The 17,832-nt window shown below is 44.8% G+C and overlaps 1 protein-coding gene across 1 annotated transcript in view; it reads left to right on the plus strand.

Moving 5' to 3' along the window:
- Positions 1–17,832, plus strand: part of LOC8024932 (cytochrome P450 3A14) — a 40,434-nt gene that overhangs the window by 13,792 nt on the left and 8,810 nt on the right. The window contains exons 6-12 of the mRNA XM_029967553.3: positions 687–924; positions 4,473–4,603; positions 7,853–7,955; positions 8,229–8,301; positions 9,166–9,274; positions 9,593–9,684; positions 11,837–11,977. Of these exons, the coding sequence (XP_029823413.2) occupies positions 687–924; positions 4,473–4,603; positions 7,853–7,955; positions 8,229–8,301; positions 9,166–9,274; positions 9,593–9,684; positions 11,837–11,977 (887 nt within the window). The remainder of the gene's footprint in view (positions 1–686; positions 925–4,472; positions 4,604–7,852; positions 7,956–8,228; positions 8,302–9,165; positions 9,275–9,592; positions 9,685–11,836; positions 11,978–17,832) is intronic.

A 17,832-nucleotide genomic window follows, 5' to 3' on the forward strand; every position in this document is an offset into this window, starting at 1 on the left:
TTTTAGAACGCAATTAGATGCAAAGGAGCAAGCGAGCTGGACAAGAATGACGAAAATATTCCCTGGAAAAGATGAACAAGAGGGACAAAGGACAAACACAAATCTCCAAACACAGCTGAGTGAAAATTCGCCTGGTCCGGGTATCGAAACGTGGACCTGTCGATTTTCAGTGGAGTGCTGTACCAACTGTGCTACCCAGTGGTTAGACGTCAGTTGAGCAAATAGGTTTTATCAGCAGCCACCAGTCTAACACCAACAAAGGTGAAAAGCTTGCATTTCAAGGTTTCGATTATAATGCAATTAAATGCAAAGGGGCCAGCGAGCTGGACAAGAATGACGAAATTAATCCCTGAAGAAGGGGAACAAGAGGGACAAAGGACAAACACAAATCTCCGAACACAGCTAAGTGACTGGTGCTTTTCACCCTTGTGGGTGTTAGACTGGTGGCGGCTGACAAAACCTGTTTGCATAGTGACGTCTAACTTGGTAGAGCGCTCCACTGGAAATGGAGAGGTCCCAGTTCGATACGCGGACAAGGCGGATTTTTTCGGTCGCGCACCAGTCACCTAGCTGTGTTTGGAGATTTGTGTTTGTCCTTTGTCCCTCTTGTTCCCCTTCTCCGAGGATTATTTTTGTTATTTTCGTCAGCGTTTGTTGACAGTAATGGATGTTGCACCGCATCACAGATGATGCCTCATATCAGCGAGCAAGCAGAGGTTCTTCTCGGCATCCTGGGAGAAGTGTCCGACCTCGGAAGAGAGCTGTCTACATTTGAGACGTTTCAGGCTTTGGCTATGGACAATGTAGGGCGGACCTTCTTTGGACTGAACAGCACATTTCAGCACAACGTTCAAGATGCCTTCATTGCTAAAGCCTTGAATGTTATACCCCAAATGATGACCGGGCCCTTCCACTTTATTGCACGTAAGAATTACCCGTCAATCGCTCATTCAGAATAAGATTAATGCTAGCGTAAAAGTCATGCTGCCGGATATCACGCGGGTGTTGCTAAAAGTACCGGTAAACAAATTGGAGGTCGCTTAAGCTTCGCCTTTAAGAGTGGAGCGCAATAGTGTTCTGAGGCTCCGTCGCATCGCGTTCTCTCGCGTCTTATGCTCTTCCTGCCAGTGAGTGGGAAGCGCGGAAGACATGGCCTAGTCAGAAACTTGTCTGGCTCGCAGCCGAAAGGCTGTGGGTTTGAGTCCCGCTTCATTCCTGCTTCTTTAATGCAAATGAATCGCTTTATAAAGTGATATCGTTTGAGACATGCGGCGAACCTTCGTTCGCATTACGTGTCACGTTGAATTCACTTTCATTCCAGGCGTAACCTTACGTTTCAAATGAGCCTTGTGGGTTGTTGGAAATACCCGCGCGATGTCATGCGGCTGTGACGTCATGACCCTCTCGACCAATCAATGTTTTCTCGTCACGACGCCACGGATGCCGGCTTCTTTGCGACACGAGCTTCTTAACTCTATCGGGTTCAAAGTACGAGGGAAAGCAGGCGTGGCTAACGTCGAGCCGTCCCCATTCCCGAGTGCAAAAGCTTCTGTCGACTGTGAGCCAGAGAAGCCACCTGATAAAGAACACGCGTCTGCCACATTTACAACCGCTGCTGAGAAACCTTCAAAACCGCGGCCGGAAAAAGAACCACACTTTTAGGATGTAATCAATTGGAAATCGAGGGGCCACGTTTTAGGACGCTGGGATCAGGACTAAATGATTCGGACAAAATTATACGGGTCAAAACGACGCCGGAACGGCCCCGGTCAAACTGACGCCGGACAAAATGGTCCCTGGTAAATTTTGCGGCATAGTTTGCTTGCTCTTCCGTGGTTAGTCGGGGGTTCGTATTTTGTGCAAAATTTAACAGAGATGAAATGATTGACTGAATACTAAAACTGAACCTTTAATCATTTTAAAGTTTGTATATTCAATTAAAGTACAGTTGTTTTAGTTACTGAACGAAACAGATAATTTCACTGTAGAAATAATATACAAGTACAGTCGGGGACAAAAGTCTCCAGGACACGCGAGCTGCGACTGAAACGCATTGCTCTGCCATCTGCCGGTGGGTCGACTGGTTTCGAGATCACAGAAAAGCGCACGCGCGTCCTACTATGCCTGCCAACATGTGCGCTTTCCCGCTCTTCTGCGGCGCGGCGCCTAACTCGGAATCGGGCGCGTGGTACCGCCTCGGAGATAGCGCTTACTGACATGGCACCTATCAAGCAAGAAGTCACGGCAGCTCAACTGAGCGAGAAGCTCAACTGGTTACAAAGCAAGGTGCGCTGACACGGCGAAATGCGGCGCAATGCCCCAGGCGGTATCTCGAGTTTCGGAATGTGTAGCAGACGCTCGTCAGCCGCCAGCGCTATCTCCGAGGCGGTACCACGCGCCCGATTCCGAGTTAGTCACTGTGCCGCAGAAGAGCGGGAAAACACACATGTTTGCAGGCAAAGTAGGACGCGCATGCGCTTTTGTGTGATCTCGAAACCAGGCGACCCGCCGGCAGATGGCAGAGCAATGCATTTCAGCCGGAGCTCGCACGTCCTGGAGACTTTTGTCCCCGACTGTACATATATAAACTTATGGATTACTAATATGTTGCGTATCCTGTAAACAATAATACTTGTTCTATATTAGCAATCATAAATATGAATGTGCATGATGATATATTTAATTCATAATGCAGGCGCTGTATCTTTAAACTCCGATGCACTAATTTTAAATTAAATATATATATATATATATACAGTGTAATCCACTTATAACGATACCAGATATAACGATATATCGCTTATAGCGATCAAATTTTTTAGATTTGATCGCTATTTTTTTAGATTTGATTTGATCCAGATATAACGATAATCGGCTATAACGATTGGATTTTGCGGTTTTCTCAATATCGTTATAAGTGGACTGCACTGTATATATATTTTCGCTAGATATGATTATTTTAACCCCACTACGTTTCACTAGAGTCCTAGTTCAGCCGGCGCTACTAGCTGATAGAGCTAATCAAGCAGGGAAAACAAAACGTACTAATGACATTCGTCCATTTGTTTTGCATATCATTACCGACTAGTGTAATAGAGCACAGAGTGTGTCGCGCCATCGCGTTTTTAGTTCACGCGTATGCATTTGCGCAGTGACTTTCAGGCTCGAGCTTTGTACTGTACTCTGAGCTGAACAGAAGCCATAGAGCAAAGTGAGCAATAATATAAATTTAATTAATTTCAGGGCTTATTGTTATCAGTCATCGGGTTCCAGACGCAATCACAAAAAAAGAACTAATCTCCACTATATATTCTAAGAAACAACTTTTTGTTGTTTCTTAGAATATATAGTGCAGATTTTTTTTCTTTTTCTATGATTGCGTCTGGAACCCGATGACTGATAACGCCGAGGGTCTGTTAATTTTGGCGGTGAGAAAATGACTGAGCGGACTCTATTGTAGAAAGATCAATAAAAACAAACGTCTACTTTCTGCTTGCGTCCCTTCTTCTTCCTCCTCTCCTTTTACCCGAGCACCACCCCGTCACTCACTTTAAAGTTTTCACACAATGAAAAAGAGGAAATCAAAACCCTGCCTTAGGATTTACGGTTGTCATTGCCCTTGACTTTAACATATATTTCGAAATGCTTCAATTGAATAAACATACATTACACGTGTGTAAAATAAAGCTTCAGTGTAGCAGTCCATTCAAACTATTAATGAGAGCCCAAGCTGTCAAAAATAACTTGGTACTATTTCGTCCGAGTATACATTCGGCACCATTTTTCCCGGGACCATTTTACCGGGAATACTTTGACTGGGACCACTTTTGACCGGGTCCATTTTTTGGCGCTATTTGGTCCGAGACCATTTTGTCCTATGCCTCAAGACAAAACACATCAGCTGGAGATACAACCGAGACACATAATATCAGTGCCGAGTAAAAATGGATAAACTAATTTATCCAAACAAACATGTATTTGGTGACGACAGTGCATGACAGGCGTGTTTCGTGCCCTCCTAACCTCAGATGACTCGCCGCTGCGGGATTGTCGGACGCGTACGCCACAAGCAAGTGGCACACATTTTGCTATTTCATTTTTTGGTTTCGTTATCACAGTTCCTTCGTACCTTAAAGCGTGTTTTAGATTTCTTAGCTTAGAAGCGGTTAGTTCTCATTTTGACGAAGGTCAACAAAGCTCCAATTGGGTAGTTCAAGTTAAAGAAATATTTCATAAAAATGTAATTACGGAACTTTAGATCCTTGTTTACAAAATCGCCCGTCGCTACTAATGAATTTATCTCTAAAAATCTTAAGTTTACAGATTTTTCAGGCATTCCTTCTTTATCATCGTTACTAATAAATTTATCCCTAAAAATGTTAAGTTTCCACATTTTTCAGGCATTCCTTCTTTACTGTGCACAGCAGTCTAGGAAACCTATATATTTTTTCTTTATTATCTATTTTTTTTAGATTGCACGACTTCTTTTGGCCGAATCGTGAAGCCCCTGGCTTGGTTGAACAAATTATTAGGAACATTCGCCCTTGAGAATTTCTCTCGCGACATTGCCAAGATAGTGGAGCAGAGAAGAAATAACCCTTCGGTAAGCCTTTACAAATGCATTTGCAGCGTATTTAAATTCTAGTACGGATATTTCGATGATATATATGGATAGATTCAGCAGAACAAAAACTGAAAAATCAACAAAAACGGCAAATATTCAAAAGACTTTTTGCTCTGGAATTTGTTCCGTCAAAGTCTGGAGGTCACTTTATGCCGTTTCAAATTATTAATTAATCGTAAAAAATTTAACTCTGCTACATATGTTTATTTTAACAAATCAAAAACACAAATGTGGAAATTATAGAATTCAAAATGTATGCATAGCAATCGCCTCATTTTACTCAACCAAATGCATCACATAATGCATGGTATTGCCACGTACATTTGCGAGTTCGCGGAGCAAACAGATTCCACGTTTGTGGGCGGGGTTGAAACTTCATCTGCCGAAATCTGCATTATACCTTTCAAATAGTTTACGCTGTAGTAGAGTCTCGAGTTATATTTCTAGTTTTTTTTCTACTTCATATTTTTAGTTCATATTTTTCTTCTACGGCATTATTAATATATTAGAAGCCGGAACTGGCGGAAGCGGGTCAACAGCTTTTATTTTTTCTAAGCAGGGTTTTCTGACACACGCCAGAGTTGCGCCTAACTTGCACAAGTTTGTCAATCCTAGAGGTCTAATCTTGGTATAAAACGAATTTTCGCCAAGGCGTTAGTACGTACCAAAATATTTTTCTTTGGTGTTTTTATAGCTTTTACTGGCTTGCCACATATTCGGCAGAGTGCCATACTGAGGGATCCGTGTTTTCGGAAAACTGACATTTTTTTAACAGTGCAGAGGGGGGAAACAGAACAGGACAACACCAACGTTACTAAAACACTCACTTGGGAAACTCACCGTTGGAACCTAAACCGCTGGCGTCCGCCGACACCGATCTGAATGCGATAACAGCGCCACTTTCCTGCGACGAGTTAAAACATAAAAGTTGCTTTATATGGCTACTGTTAGAGTCGCTGAATGTTCTCATAGTACCGAAACTACCAGACTAGATATACCAATATGGCGGCTCAACCTTTTTTTTTTTTTAATCACTATGAGTTTTTAGAAAGCAGGCTTTTCCGGAAAAACAAACGGAAAAGGCTCTTCTATGACATTTTATTGGATATTAGTACAGAGTGACAGGAGCCCAATGTTTCCATAAAACATTTTTGTTTAAAAGGTTTTACGGCACAATCAATATTGTCTTTATACAACCGTGTGCCACCGGTGATTTAAGGTAGCGTGTCCCGACCTGGGCGCATCCTAACTTTGATGGTCAAGCGCGGGGCGCACGCTTTGGAGACGGGGGTCGCCAGCCCTGAAAGCCCTTCCACGGTATACGTTTTGCGTCAAAATGGCGGATCGAAGCCAAAATGAAACAGTAAGAACGGACGCTATCGAGTTAGATACTCTGCAACCTAGAGTGACTCTAGCTACAGCGAGACGGCGCCACTCGCCCTTGCGCGACTCAAACTGAAAAAAATTGGTGCAGCCATGCAGTTCCCGGAGTGGCCGCTGAGTGTGAAAGGGCGCCGTTCTGATCGCGATAAGTTTGGTTTTCTACTACGGATTGGAGTCACTTTTTTAATGCAGGCTCATATATGGCACTTTTCCAACAGAGTATTCTAGTAACGTTGTATAACACGAATCTTCTGACACAGCTGTGCTTGAAGGTTTGTTTGCCCCGTCTTTCTTTTTCTCCCCTTTTTAAGGTTAAACATTTTCAGTTCTCAAACAGGTCGCCTTTATCCTTGTATTAAACTCTTACGAATCCGATAAACGCCAAAAATGATCGCCTGTTCAACTTTTTGCAATTCAGATTTATCAGAAGAACTGCAAATTTTGAGAACACCGCACAGGATTAGTGGTCCTGAGGAAATGCTACTTCAGTATATGTTTGTCTTGGACTATATACGAAAGGCGGCTTCCAGCTTATCCCGTCAAGGTGCAATACAATGTGCAAATCTTCTTCTGAACCACAACAAAAGATGCTGTTTCTGTTTCCAGTTTGGGCCATATTATTTGGGCTTTTTAGAGAGAGCCGGCGTTATTCTTTTTCAATTAGTGAGAGTTTTCAATGGGATGGAAAGGGAAGCTGCAGGTTTTATACTCTAGGGTTTTACTATATCAAATTACCGATATTTAATGAAATAACACAGGTTTTGAAGAATGATCGTGAGGCAGTTAGTATGCTGTCAAACTGCACCAACGTTGAATGTAGCTGCAAAAATATATTTCGACACGGGCAAAATCTTGTGACCTCAGTTTACGTTGTTATTTCCGAAAAAAATTGTTCTTATTAAAAAAAAACTATGAAATAATTTTCCCAATTTCGGCAAAGTATGAATCTAGCAAAAATAAACCTCGATCAACACCAATTTTTTTGCGAAAAAAGAAATTCCGAAGAACAGCCTCCGAAATTTTCAAATAAAGATCCTCCAAAAACGCGGAAATCCTTGCGTTGCCTAATCCAAAGATGCTACATGTAAACCAAGGAGCCAGCAGCGAAACAGAAATCTAACTTTAGTTTTGAAATTTAGGCCCGAAAGTTGCCCTATGAAAGCCAAACAACAAAACGCGAAACTTAACTTCGGCACTTGCTTAAGGAATTATGGTTGAGATGCCTCGATTCTGGTCGAAACAATGCCAAGTCTGCCTCCGCTTTGGTTTCTTCGGACTTTTCAAGGCCGTAAGTTCCGAAGTGAAATTCAAAATGATCCCCGAAAAATTTAGCTACCTATGTGGTACCTTACCATTTAAGTTTGTGTGCACAAGATTCGCTTTATTTTACATTTATTTCTTGTTTTTACATTCATCTATTATTTTTTATTGGCGACAGTATGTCATGACAGCGGCAATTTCGCTCGATGTAGCTATATACTAAAAGGTCAAATTAACACGCGGTCGCATAGCGTTAAAGGAAGCTGATATAACTTTTTTGTTTGTTTTAGATTGCCTATTCAGTGATGGAATTAAAACTGACCCGCATTCCTACCCCGACGCACATCTCAGTTCTTCAACTTAAGTTCTAATTTTGATAGAACACACAATGAGGAATACGAAATGTTTCTGTAATTCTGAACTACATTTTTCCCTCAAGCAAACTGTCGCATGTTCGCAACCTCTTGAGGGCTTTGCAAAAACCCTTCTTGTCTAAATCTAAAGAAGCGAATGTTTCTGAATCTTGTCTTTGAACCCCTCGAAAAGACAATACAAACATTGCAATCGGCCGCATGTTTTGCCTAGCTTCGAAGAAACGACGTGCTCCAGTGCCTTATCGATGCTGAAGAAAGACCTGATGATAAATCCAATAAGAAATCAACGAACAACGTCGCCTTCGGAATCAGAGGTAATTCCTTTTATCTTTATCTATAGGGGTTTATTGTTGCCTTCACTTCTCAAGGAAAATCAATTGTGAATAACGGAACTTTTTGTTTACTATTATTATAAATATTCGGTTTCACGGTCTTAGAAATGTAACAAATGCCCATTAGTTTTCGCGTGTTCGAACTTAAAAAGTTTAGAAAGGTTTAAGTCAAATAAACACATTTCTGCCTTAGTAAAACCGAATAAAAAATACTTTCGTGATGTGCTAGAGCACGGAATTTTAACTTTTGAACAGGCAATATCAAAAGGCTTCGAAAGCTGACAGAAGAAGAAACAACTCTGCAGGCAACAATTTTCTTCCTTGGAGGGTGAGTTCACCGAAAAAGACTACTGCAACTGTAAATGCCTTTCTAAATATCTAAATTTACGTAGCGTTTATCACGTCCCCGCTCCTTCTCCGCTAAAAATATTTCTTTGTTTAGGAATTAATCCTACGGTTTGCTCCATTTTACTTATACTTTGTCCAGTTAGCACCTCTAGCCCAGAAAGGCGAACAACAAACTCCATGGGACTTAGCAACTCCCAGCCATGTGGTACCAATAATCGCTGATTTGTTGAGTCTCTGTCAAGCAATAACGCTACCAAATCATCCAACATGTTATGGACTACGAATTCTGATTGTCGCATTATGAATTTCCCAATGGGAATATCAAATGATGCCCAAATTCCATTAACGTTCTGAAGAAATTAAACAATTCTAGAACAATTAATAAAAGAATATTTACAGAAATGTGCATACATGTTACTTTCTTTACAAGTAGACTGTTGTCCTTTGAAGCGCTTCTTTGATAGTTCGTTGACTCTGCTGTTCACGTGGAGATTGTTTAAAAGAGTCAAGAAAACCGGCCCAAAGCAAATCCTGCCCCAGCGAACGGTTTCCATGAGCTAGCGCTATTGACCCAGATCTTTTATTACATGTCTAATATAATAATTTGTAATATTTGTTCAGTACTGGGAATTCAGCAGGTATCACCTATGTTGACCAACAGACGGATATAAAATGCATAGTTAGCATCAAATTATTTTAAACATTACGCATTTGCCTCCACTAGAATTTTTCCTGTTTGAGGATTTCACCACCATGTTTTTACCGTAGACAACATGATTATACATCTGTTGAAAACTTAATGACAGTTCACTGATGATCGATTAAGTTTACTTATTTATTGCAGTTTTCAAACTATATCAATATCACTTTGTTATGCAACCTTCCTTTTGGCTAAGCATCCTGACATTCAAGATAAAGTCAGAAAGGAAGTTAGCGAGGCAGTTGCAAAATCGGTGAGTACAAAGTTATATTCCTAGTTTATTTAAACTTTACTGAATCATCTCTGCGCTAAAGTCTCATTTAAAGTTTATTACAAATCCGCCAATAAACATTTTAAATTGATTACGTAGATTCTAAAAGTCATGCTATTCATATCATCACTATGTAAAAATTACAAACATATATATATGATAGAAACCACACTCTACTGAAGGGGAGAAGAGAAAACACCATTAAAACTACATAAACTATTGCGTAATAGCTAATAATTGAAGACACACACGAGATCTGTATGGGAAGGTATTTTGTCTCATGGAGTCTTCATACTACAGGGCAGCCTCAGTTATGAGACAGTGATGCACAAACTAAGGTACCTTGGACAAGTGTTGAATGAAACTCTCCGAATGTACCCGCCGTCCCTCACGTAAGTTCAATCAGTACAATACATTAATTTTTGTTTCCGGGACTCCTTTACCTTCAGATTGTAAACAGGCTTCGGTGGAATTCTGACTATATAATGAATCACGTTGCTTATCCCGGTTTCTTAGATACGTTCAGTCCAAATTCTAGAACCTTGTAGAAATTACTCTGCAAATTCTCTTCTGTTACCTGGAAGTGCGACCGCAGCAGTGAGCTGCGTCGAATTCCAGTGGAATCTCTAATCAGCTGCTCGAGAGTGCTGTCGAGTTACTCTTCAATCATCTCAACCGCGGGCCGCCACCAGTGCGCTGCGTCGCATTCCAGCGAGATGATGCTACACCAGCTGCGCTTTTTTCTATAATCGGGAGCCATCACGCTCTTGACTACCGCTGCGTAGGACAATCACAAGGTCACAAGGTGATCGGGCACCACAGAACAGCCGGAATTAAATCCCATATACTGCCCGTAATATCCGAATGGTTCCAGGCTTCTATCGATTAACACATCAAACCAGAAAGAGCTATATACCGGGTATTTTGTCTTAAACCAAGTGTAAATAATTAATTAAACCCTGAGAACGGCTCATATAACCTTTTTTGGATATCTGAGGCAGTTGTTGCTTCGTCATGACGGGGCACTAACAAGTCCCTCAAAGACATTGGGTATGGCACCACACTAAGTCAAAAGTCAGAATTCCTGACTTGAGTAAATAAGTGCCGAGGCCGTGGTCAGCTAGCTATCCTGGTTTCTTCGAAGGAGGTCATTCTTGTAGTCAACCACATTGTCCAACTCGCTGTCGCCTTGAGGTACGGACGAAAACAGCCTCGTAAGGGCTCTGACTATTCAAAAAGACGCCACTACCTTCATGCCGTGGCAGTCAGGGGGCGTGTTGTCTCTTCACAAATGAATGCCGACAGACACTTGGATTGGGCACTGCGACCGCCTGGTTTACAACTGTCCGCTTTTCAAGTTAGTAGCAACACTAATCTACTGTAAATGAAAGTGCGCTGCTGTCAGCACGACTACGCGATTCCCCTTGGCCATCAAAATATCTCTTCGATACAAGAACATCACAATTAGGCACGGAAGTTCCAAATATACTCTGGTTTGTGCAGTGTCGCCGCTGTCTTTTCCGTTGACTTTGGATTGCAAGTGAGCAACAATGGGGCGTCGCCTCGACGCCGCCGGTATCTTCGGGGACAAGCCTAGTGAACAATGAATAGGTCATTTTCAGCAGCTCATCAGGCAACACTGATGACCGCCATTTCTTGGTCACGAAGCGCGTGTCTGGATGGAAGTCCTTGCCGAACACTGACATAGCCCTCGTTTTCAATAGTGGCTCGGCCGAGTTTTCGCCAACCACTGGCACATTCCTCGTGTTCAGTACATGCTCAAGGGTCGTGCCCAAACAATAGCGGACTGGCTAAAGTGGCGAAGCAGCGGATAATAGCGCGCAAAATGCAAAAGGGTATATTGGGGCGCTTCATACAATCACCGCATTTGAACATTAATTTCCCAGGCTGCATAAGGACGTCGTGTCCTGTGGTCTACAGATTGGCATGGCACAGGCGAGTGAAAAATATACAGTATGAAAAATGGTTGTTACTCAAGAAAGGCTGTACGGCAGCCTCCGCAAGGGTCTGTACCTGAGGTTACTCACCTCTCAATTATTATGCGTAGTTTAAAATTATAAGTATCTATATTGATTTCGGTCGGATGAATACTAAAAGTTTCTGTTCCTTGTCATTATGTTACAGCTGAAACTGATAAAAAAATTAATAAACACAAGTCGAAAGAAGACAACAGTAGGAAACCTTCTCAAGCGCAATTAATATCATTTATTTTCTTGCTGCTTACATAGAGCTGATGCTGACGTCACGGACATCTTTCCTGATACTCTTCTTGTCGACCCAACAAATGAAAGACCTCACAACAGAAATAATTTTTAACCGGGAGACCCATTTATCCAAACTATACACACTTTTCGCACAATGGATATGACCATGAGAAACGTTCTTTCACAATGAACAACAAAACCCACTAAAACAAGAACCCGTCTGGAGGACGCATAAAACACGGAAACACGCCGACCTGGTACACATTATATTCAATCATCCAAAGGCTCGCCCGCACACTCATTGTTATTCTGCTTTCAGTTTTATGACAAGAGCGGCCAAAAACGATTTCGAGTATAATGGCACGAAATTCAAGGCAGGTTTGAGCATTATGTCGCCAGTGCTTCATGTACACATGGATTCGAGGTACTGGCCAGAACCCCACAAGTTCAACCCTGATCGGTAATGTATTGGACCAATTGTTCATTTATTCTTACATCGTTGAAGCTTCTACTTAAATGCAAATATTTCCGGTCGAATGTCACTCTCGAATATGATATGAAAAGTTGGTTTGGAGGGGAAAACAATCTGGAAAATTTTATAATAAAACAGGTGTGATAGAAAATTGTGTGCCCATACTTCACAACTGTATTTTGGTTTGAACTGCGTTTTTGACTGAAGAAGTCTTATTTGAGCAGGCATGTAAAGAATTAAAAAAAAACATATGTCGGATGCTCTTATATGTCTTCATTATAATCTGATTTAATTTATTCCGTTTTAGTAAACTTCACGTTCATCGTCTTCACTTTTGATCGTAAAAGTACTTGCGAATTTTTCTGAAACTCATACATCGTTCGTACATTGCCAACTATAAGCCAAATGATGGAAAGTGGCTATATGCAATAGTGCATAAGAATGAACTCACAAGAACACAAATAGATCCTCCTTTTATGTGATCGTGTCTTTTCCGGCTTTTAGGTTTGCCCACGTATCCTGGGGAACCCCACTTATTGATATACATATGCCCCAAATAAAAAAACACGCAAATTATGACATATCTTCATGTGTACAAGGCACTGGAAACACACTTCTTTACCTGATAAAATCTTCCTGTATTGTCATGAAAAGAAAACCACTGTGTGGCATGAAGATCTGTCTATGTATAGGAATTTCTTTAATGTATCAACAAAAGGTTGGCAAAACAAAACCACAATGCACAATTATTATATACTTATGCTATTCTTCACCTAGTGCTTTTCAAAGAACTACACCAGACAAACAAGTAACTTTCCCCAAGCTTGCCAATCGTCGGTGCCTAACCTGGGATATAATACGCTTTTGCTCGAAGTCGCTACTGCCGGAGTATTTTTCTGTAGTGCTACTATTATTTTTTTGTTTTTTGTTTTTTTGCTCGCCAGATAATTTATGAAGTGACACTCCTGATTCCAGTATGCACGTATAAACCGACTCGCCAACAATAAAGCCTAAATCTAGCACTTGTTTGACAATTATGCCCCAAGTTGCACTTGAAAGCCAAACAGCCGGAAGTGAGGCCTATGTCTAGCACATGTTTTGCATGTTAGATCCAAAGATGCCAGATAACATCTAAACTACCACAACTATAGCCTAAATTTGGCATATCTCTACCAAAGAACCCCGTATAACTTTTTGCTATCTCGATTATGGAACTAGAAATTTCTCTGGATTCTATCGGGGTTTCAGGGAATTTTTTTATTATTATCGCTTTTGTAGGAAGCTCTGGTAGTCGTCGATGGTTAAGTTCAAGCAAACTTTTATTTACATACATCTAAAAGCTGCAAGCGATGCGATCTGACGTGTCGTTCCGAACCGTTCCAAGCACGAGCCTCGTCTCGAGCCCAGGCCACGCGCTCCCCCGGCCGCCAGCTCCTTGCCACGCGCTCCTTTTTAAGACGTCTCTGGCCGATTTCCTCCTCGTCTTCGATGTCCTTGTGCCAGTGATATGGCTTATTACGAACCACTTAAACGCTCCAACACACTCCCCACCGAATGGATGGAAGTCCATTCTAAACTTCCATTAACTCCAACGGATACACAAGCTGCACTGGCCTTCGCAATATGGTGCCGCGATGCACTCGGATCTCACACGACCAGATCCGAGAATCTCGGCCGGGGAACACTCTTTCTACTCGCCCGAGCTTCCATAGCAGGCGTGGAAGCGGCTCTTTTAACATAACAATTTGACCCTCTCTGATGGGCGCAGACTGCCTGTTCTGAATGGCGTACGCTGATCTGAGTTCTCGAAGATACTCTTCCCTCCATGCTCCCCAAAATCGGTTAAGCAGTTGTTTTCGCTGCCGCCAGAGCACGCGAAGCTCCTCCGGTGTGGAAGCGAACGTGTCCCAACCCGTCGGCGGAAGTGTCGTCAGCCGCCTTCCAACTAGGAAACTGGCCGGCGTCAGCGGGGTCCCCTCTCCGACCGCGTCGTGCACAAACGTTAATGGCCGCGAATTCAACACGGCCTCTACCTCAATCAGAACGGTGGTCAATTCCTCTGTGTCCAGACAGTTCCTTCCGATAACCTTTCTTAAAGACACCTTTACCGAGCGCACAAGCCTCTCGTAAAATCCTCCCCACCATGGGGCTCTCTCGACAATAAACCTCCACTGGATACCCGCGTTCGCAAAGTGGTTGACTACGTCTGGGTGGCGCAACGTCTTCCACAGTTCCGTGAGTTCCTTCGACGCTCGTTTGAAGGTCAACGCATTGTCGGAATAAATTACGCGGCACAGCCCTCGGCGCGACACAAATCGACGGAAGGCAAAGAGAAAGCTCCGGGTCGACAGGTCTGGAACCAACTCCAGGTGCACAGCCCGGGTGACTGCACACGTGAACAGCACCACGTAGGACTTGCATGTGAGGTCCTTGCCCTTGACGTAGAGGGGGCCCGCAAAGTCCGTGCCGACTACCTCGAAAGGGTCCGCTCGTGTTGTCCGGGCATCCGGCAGGGGTCCCGTGGGGGCACTCGCGGGGGTCGCGCTAAAGCGCTGACTGGTCTCGCAGGCACGCACCACTTTCTTCACCAGCTCTCGGCCCCGCAGAATCCAATACTGGTTACGGAGCCGCACGAGAGTATGTCTGACTCCCGCGTGCAGCAGCTGTCGGTGCGCGTCGATTGCCAGCAAGGCTGAATATCGATGCTGCTTGGGCAGGACGATCGGGTTTCGTTCGTCATACGTCATGCTGACGGACTGGAGGCGACTTCGAATGCGAAGTACTCCACGCTGATCGATGAAAGTGGCGAAGTCTTGGAAGGCGAAGCTCGGTAGCGAACGCCGAGCGCTGCGCCTCCTTTTATCCAGTGAGTTCGCGCTGCCTCGATCTCCTCGGCTGTCAGTGGTCCCGTTCGTCTTTCAGTTGACCTGACGTTGTGGAGAAATCGAAAAATCCAAGCCGTTGTTCTATTGATCCTTGAAGCAGAGCTGAATCGCGAGATATCGATCAACTCTGGAATGGGCGTTACTGTGACTTCAAACGCTTCTGCTCTCGATCCTCTCTCCTCGAGGGCGTCTCGAGGGACTTCTCCGCACCTTTCCTTGGGCCATTCTGTCGCTGGCAGTGGCAACCAACTCGGCCCCGACCACCACAGTGAACTGGAGACCAACTGGAATGCGGTCAGACTTCGTGTCATGAGGTCAGCGGGATATTCTTTTCCCGGGCAGTGGTGCCACGTCGCGCCTTCACAATTTCTCTGGATCTCTTGCACTCGATTCTTGACGAACAGCTTCCATCGGGAGGCCTCTCCCCTGATCCAGTAAAGCGTTATCATTGAATCCGTACACAAGTGAACCTCCTTCACCTCAAGCTCAAGACAGGTTTGAACGTATTTGGACAGCGTTGAGGCGATCAAGCTGGCCATCAGTTCCAATCTCGCCAGTGTGACAGTCTTGAGGGGCGCAACTCGGCCTTTTGCGAGCAATAACGTCGTCGTCGTCGCTCCTGCGTCGTTGGTAGTGCGAAGGTAGACCATGGCACCGTAGGCGGCGGTGCTGGCGTCGGCGAAGATATGCAATGATCGGTGGGTCACCTTGCCTTGCAATCCGTCGTCGCAAAACCTTGGGATCTTGACCCTTTCTAGCTCGACAAGTTCGCTGCATCACCCGGTCCACTCGCCTTGCAGGTGATCTGGTAGCACATCGTCCCAGTACAGGTTTAGTTTCCAGATTTCCTGGAACAAGACCTTGGCTCTCACGACGAAGGGTGCCAAGAATCCCAGACGGTCGTAAAGGCGAGCTGTCGTTTGCAGCACGAAGCGCTTCGTATTTTCTTGGTGGCGAGCAGTCTCCATCACGTGCTCCGGCGAAAACATGAGACTGTCCTCTTTGGGTTCCCAAGTCACTCCGAACACCTTGAGCACGTTCGCGACTTGTCCGAGTGGTTTTTGGCCTGCGCCGTCCTCCTCGAACACCTCCGCTAGTGATGCACTATTTGAACCCCACTTGTGGAGTCTCATACCGGCCTGCCTAAACACCTCGTTCGCCTCGGCGTACAACTTCTTAGCCTCGTCTTCGTTGCTCGCTCCGGTCAACAGATCATCAACATATGCAGACTTGCTTAATTGTTCGGCCGTTGTCGGGTATGTGTTCTCCATCGCCGCGAAATGGTGCCGCAGGGTAGCCGCCAAAAGGAACGGGCTTGACGTTGCACCGAAAGTCACCCTCGTCATTCGCCATGTCTCTACCTCTGGTACCGGTTGATTTTGGATCGGCGGTTGCTTGTACCAGAGGTACCGCAGTGCGTCACGATCCTCCGCCTTGACTCCGATCTGCAGGAAAGCCTTCTCCACATCCACCACTAACGCTACTGGGTGCGTCCTAAACCTCAGAAGTAGGGCGACGAGATTTGGATTCATGTTCGGTCCACTCTCCAAGTTTTCGTTCAGGGATATACAGTTTGCGCCGTGAGAGGAAGCGTCAAACACAATCCTAAGTTTGGTGGTGCTGCTGTTCTCGCGGAGAACAGCCTGGTGGGGCATGTAATACACCCTCGCCGCACCTTCGTTCTGTGTTTCTTCATCGACCCTCTCCACCATGTCGTTGACTTGGTATTGCCGAATCGCTTCGTCATACTTCTGTAGGAAATCGGGAATTTTGGTCAACTTCTTACGTAGATTCTCCAACCTCCTTCTTGCCACCTCCATGTTGTCTGCCAGCCTTACGTCCGATTTCCATGGAAGGCCCACTTCGTATCTACCGGCGGTCTTCGTAATGTTGGCTTCGAACTCTCGTCTCACGGCGCTGTCCGAGGGATCCTCTACTGGCGGGTCGGTAACTCCCACGCTTTCTAGCTCCCAGAAATGTCGGAGAACCGATGTGGCTTCTAGATCCTGCAGCGTTGCTATTAGCGCGGTCGCCTGGGAGCAACTCACGATGGTCGATTCCGAGCCTGTCCGTCCCTGGACCGCCCAACCGAATGCAGTTTCTACTGCAGTCAAACATCCGCTCAGTCTATGAATTCTTCCTGTGATGCACCCCCAGTAGTGGTCTGATCCCAGCAGTATGTCGACGCCGCGTTGTTCCAGTCCGGTCATGTTGTCTCCCACGAGACAGCCAAGTTCCTCTAAAGTTGCCACGATGGCTTCATCTGGGCTCGGAAAGTCCAGCTCACATATGGTAGGTGTCTCGAGAGCGTCGATGTCATATCTTTTGTTGCAGTGTTGGTCTCGCAAAGTTACTTGAACCCTGCGAAACGTACGTTCAGTGCTTTCGCCCCCGAACACGCCTATTGTGAGGATCTCTGTCCCGAGCAATTTGCAGTCCAGTCGCTGAGACAGTTCTTCAGTTATGAAGGAGCGCTGACTGCCGCTGTCGAAGATAATACGGGCAAGCTTCCTTCTGTTTGTACCTTCTGCCCACGCAGTAACCGTTTGTAGGAGCACTGCCGGCTTGCTGTTCCTACCACGCACATGCATAGCGACCGGTGCCGGTTCCTTCGGTTCTGTCTCATTCGATCTGGTGGACGTTTTTCCCGGCGCGTAATTCGGGTCGCACATAGTGGACGCGTGTCTGCCTTGACATCTGCCACAGCTGGGTGCTCCTCGACATAATCTTGCCATGTGATTGGCCTTCGTGCAGCGGAAGCACCTCCGGTCTGCTTGCAACCTACGCTTCTTCTCCGCTAGCCCGATTCTTGCGTTACATTCCGGTGTTCGGTGCGCTTTTGACTTGCAAAGCAAGCACTCTAAGACGTCCACACTGCCGTGCAATGCCGCCGCGGTGGAACTCCGAGTCTGAGTGTTGATCGTTGACCTCTTCACAAAGCTATGCGTCAAAGAAGAA

This window comes from Ixodes scapularis, unplaced genomic scaffold, assembly GCF_016920785.2.
Source record: "Ixodes scapularis isolate PalLabHiFi unplaced genomic scaffold, ASM1692078v2 PGA_scaffold6__148_contigs__length_123643588, whole genome shotgun sequence".
NCBI lineage: Eukaryota > Metazoa > Arthropoda > Arachnida > Ixodida > Ixodidae > Ixodes > Ixodes scapularis.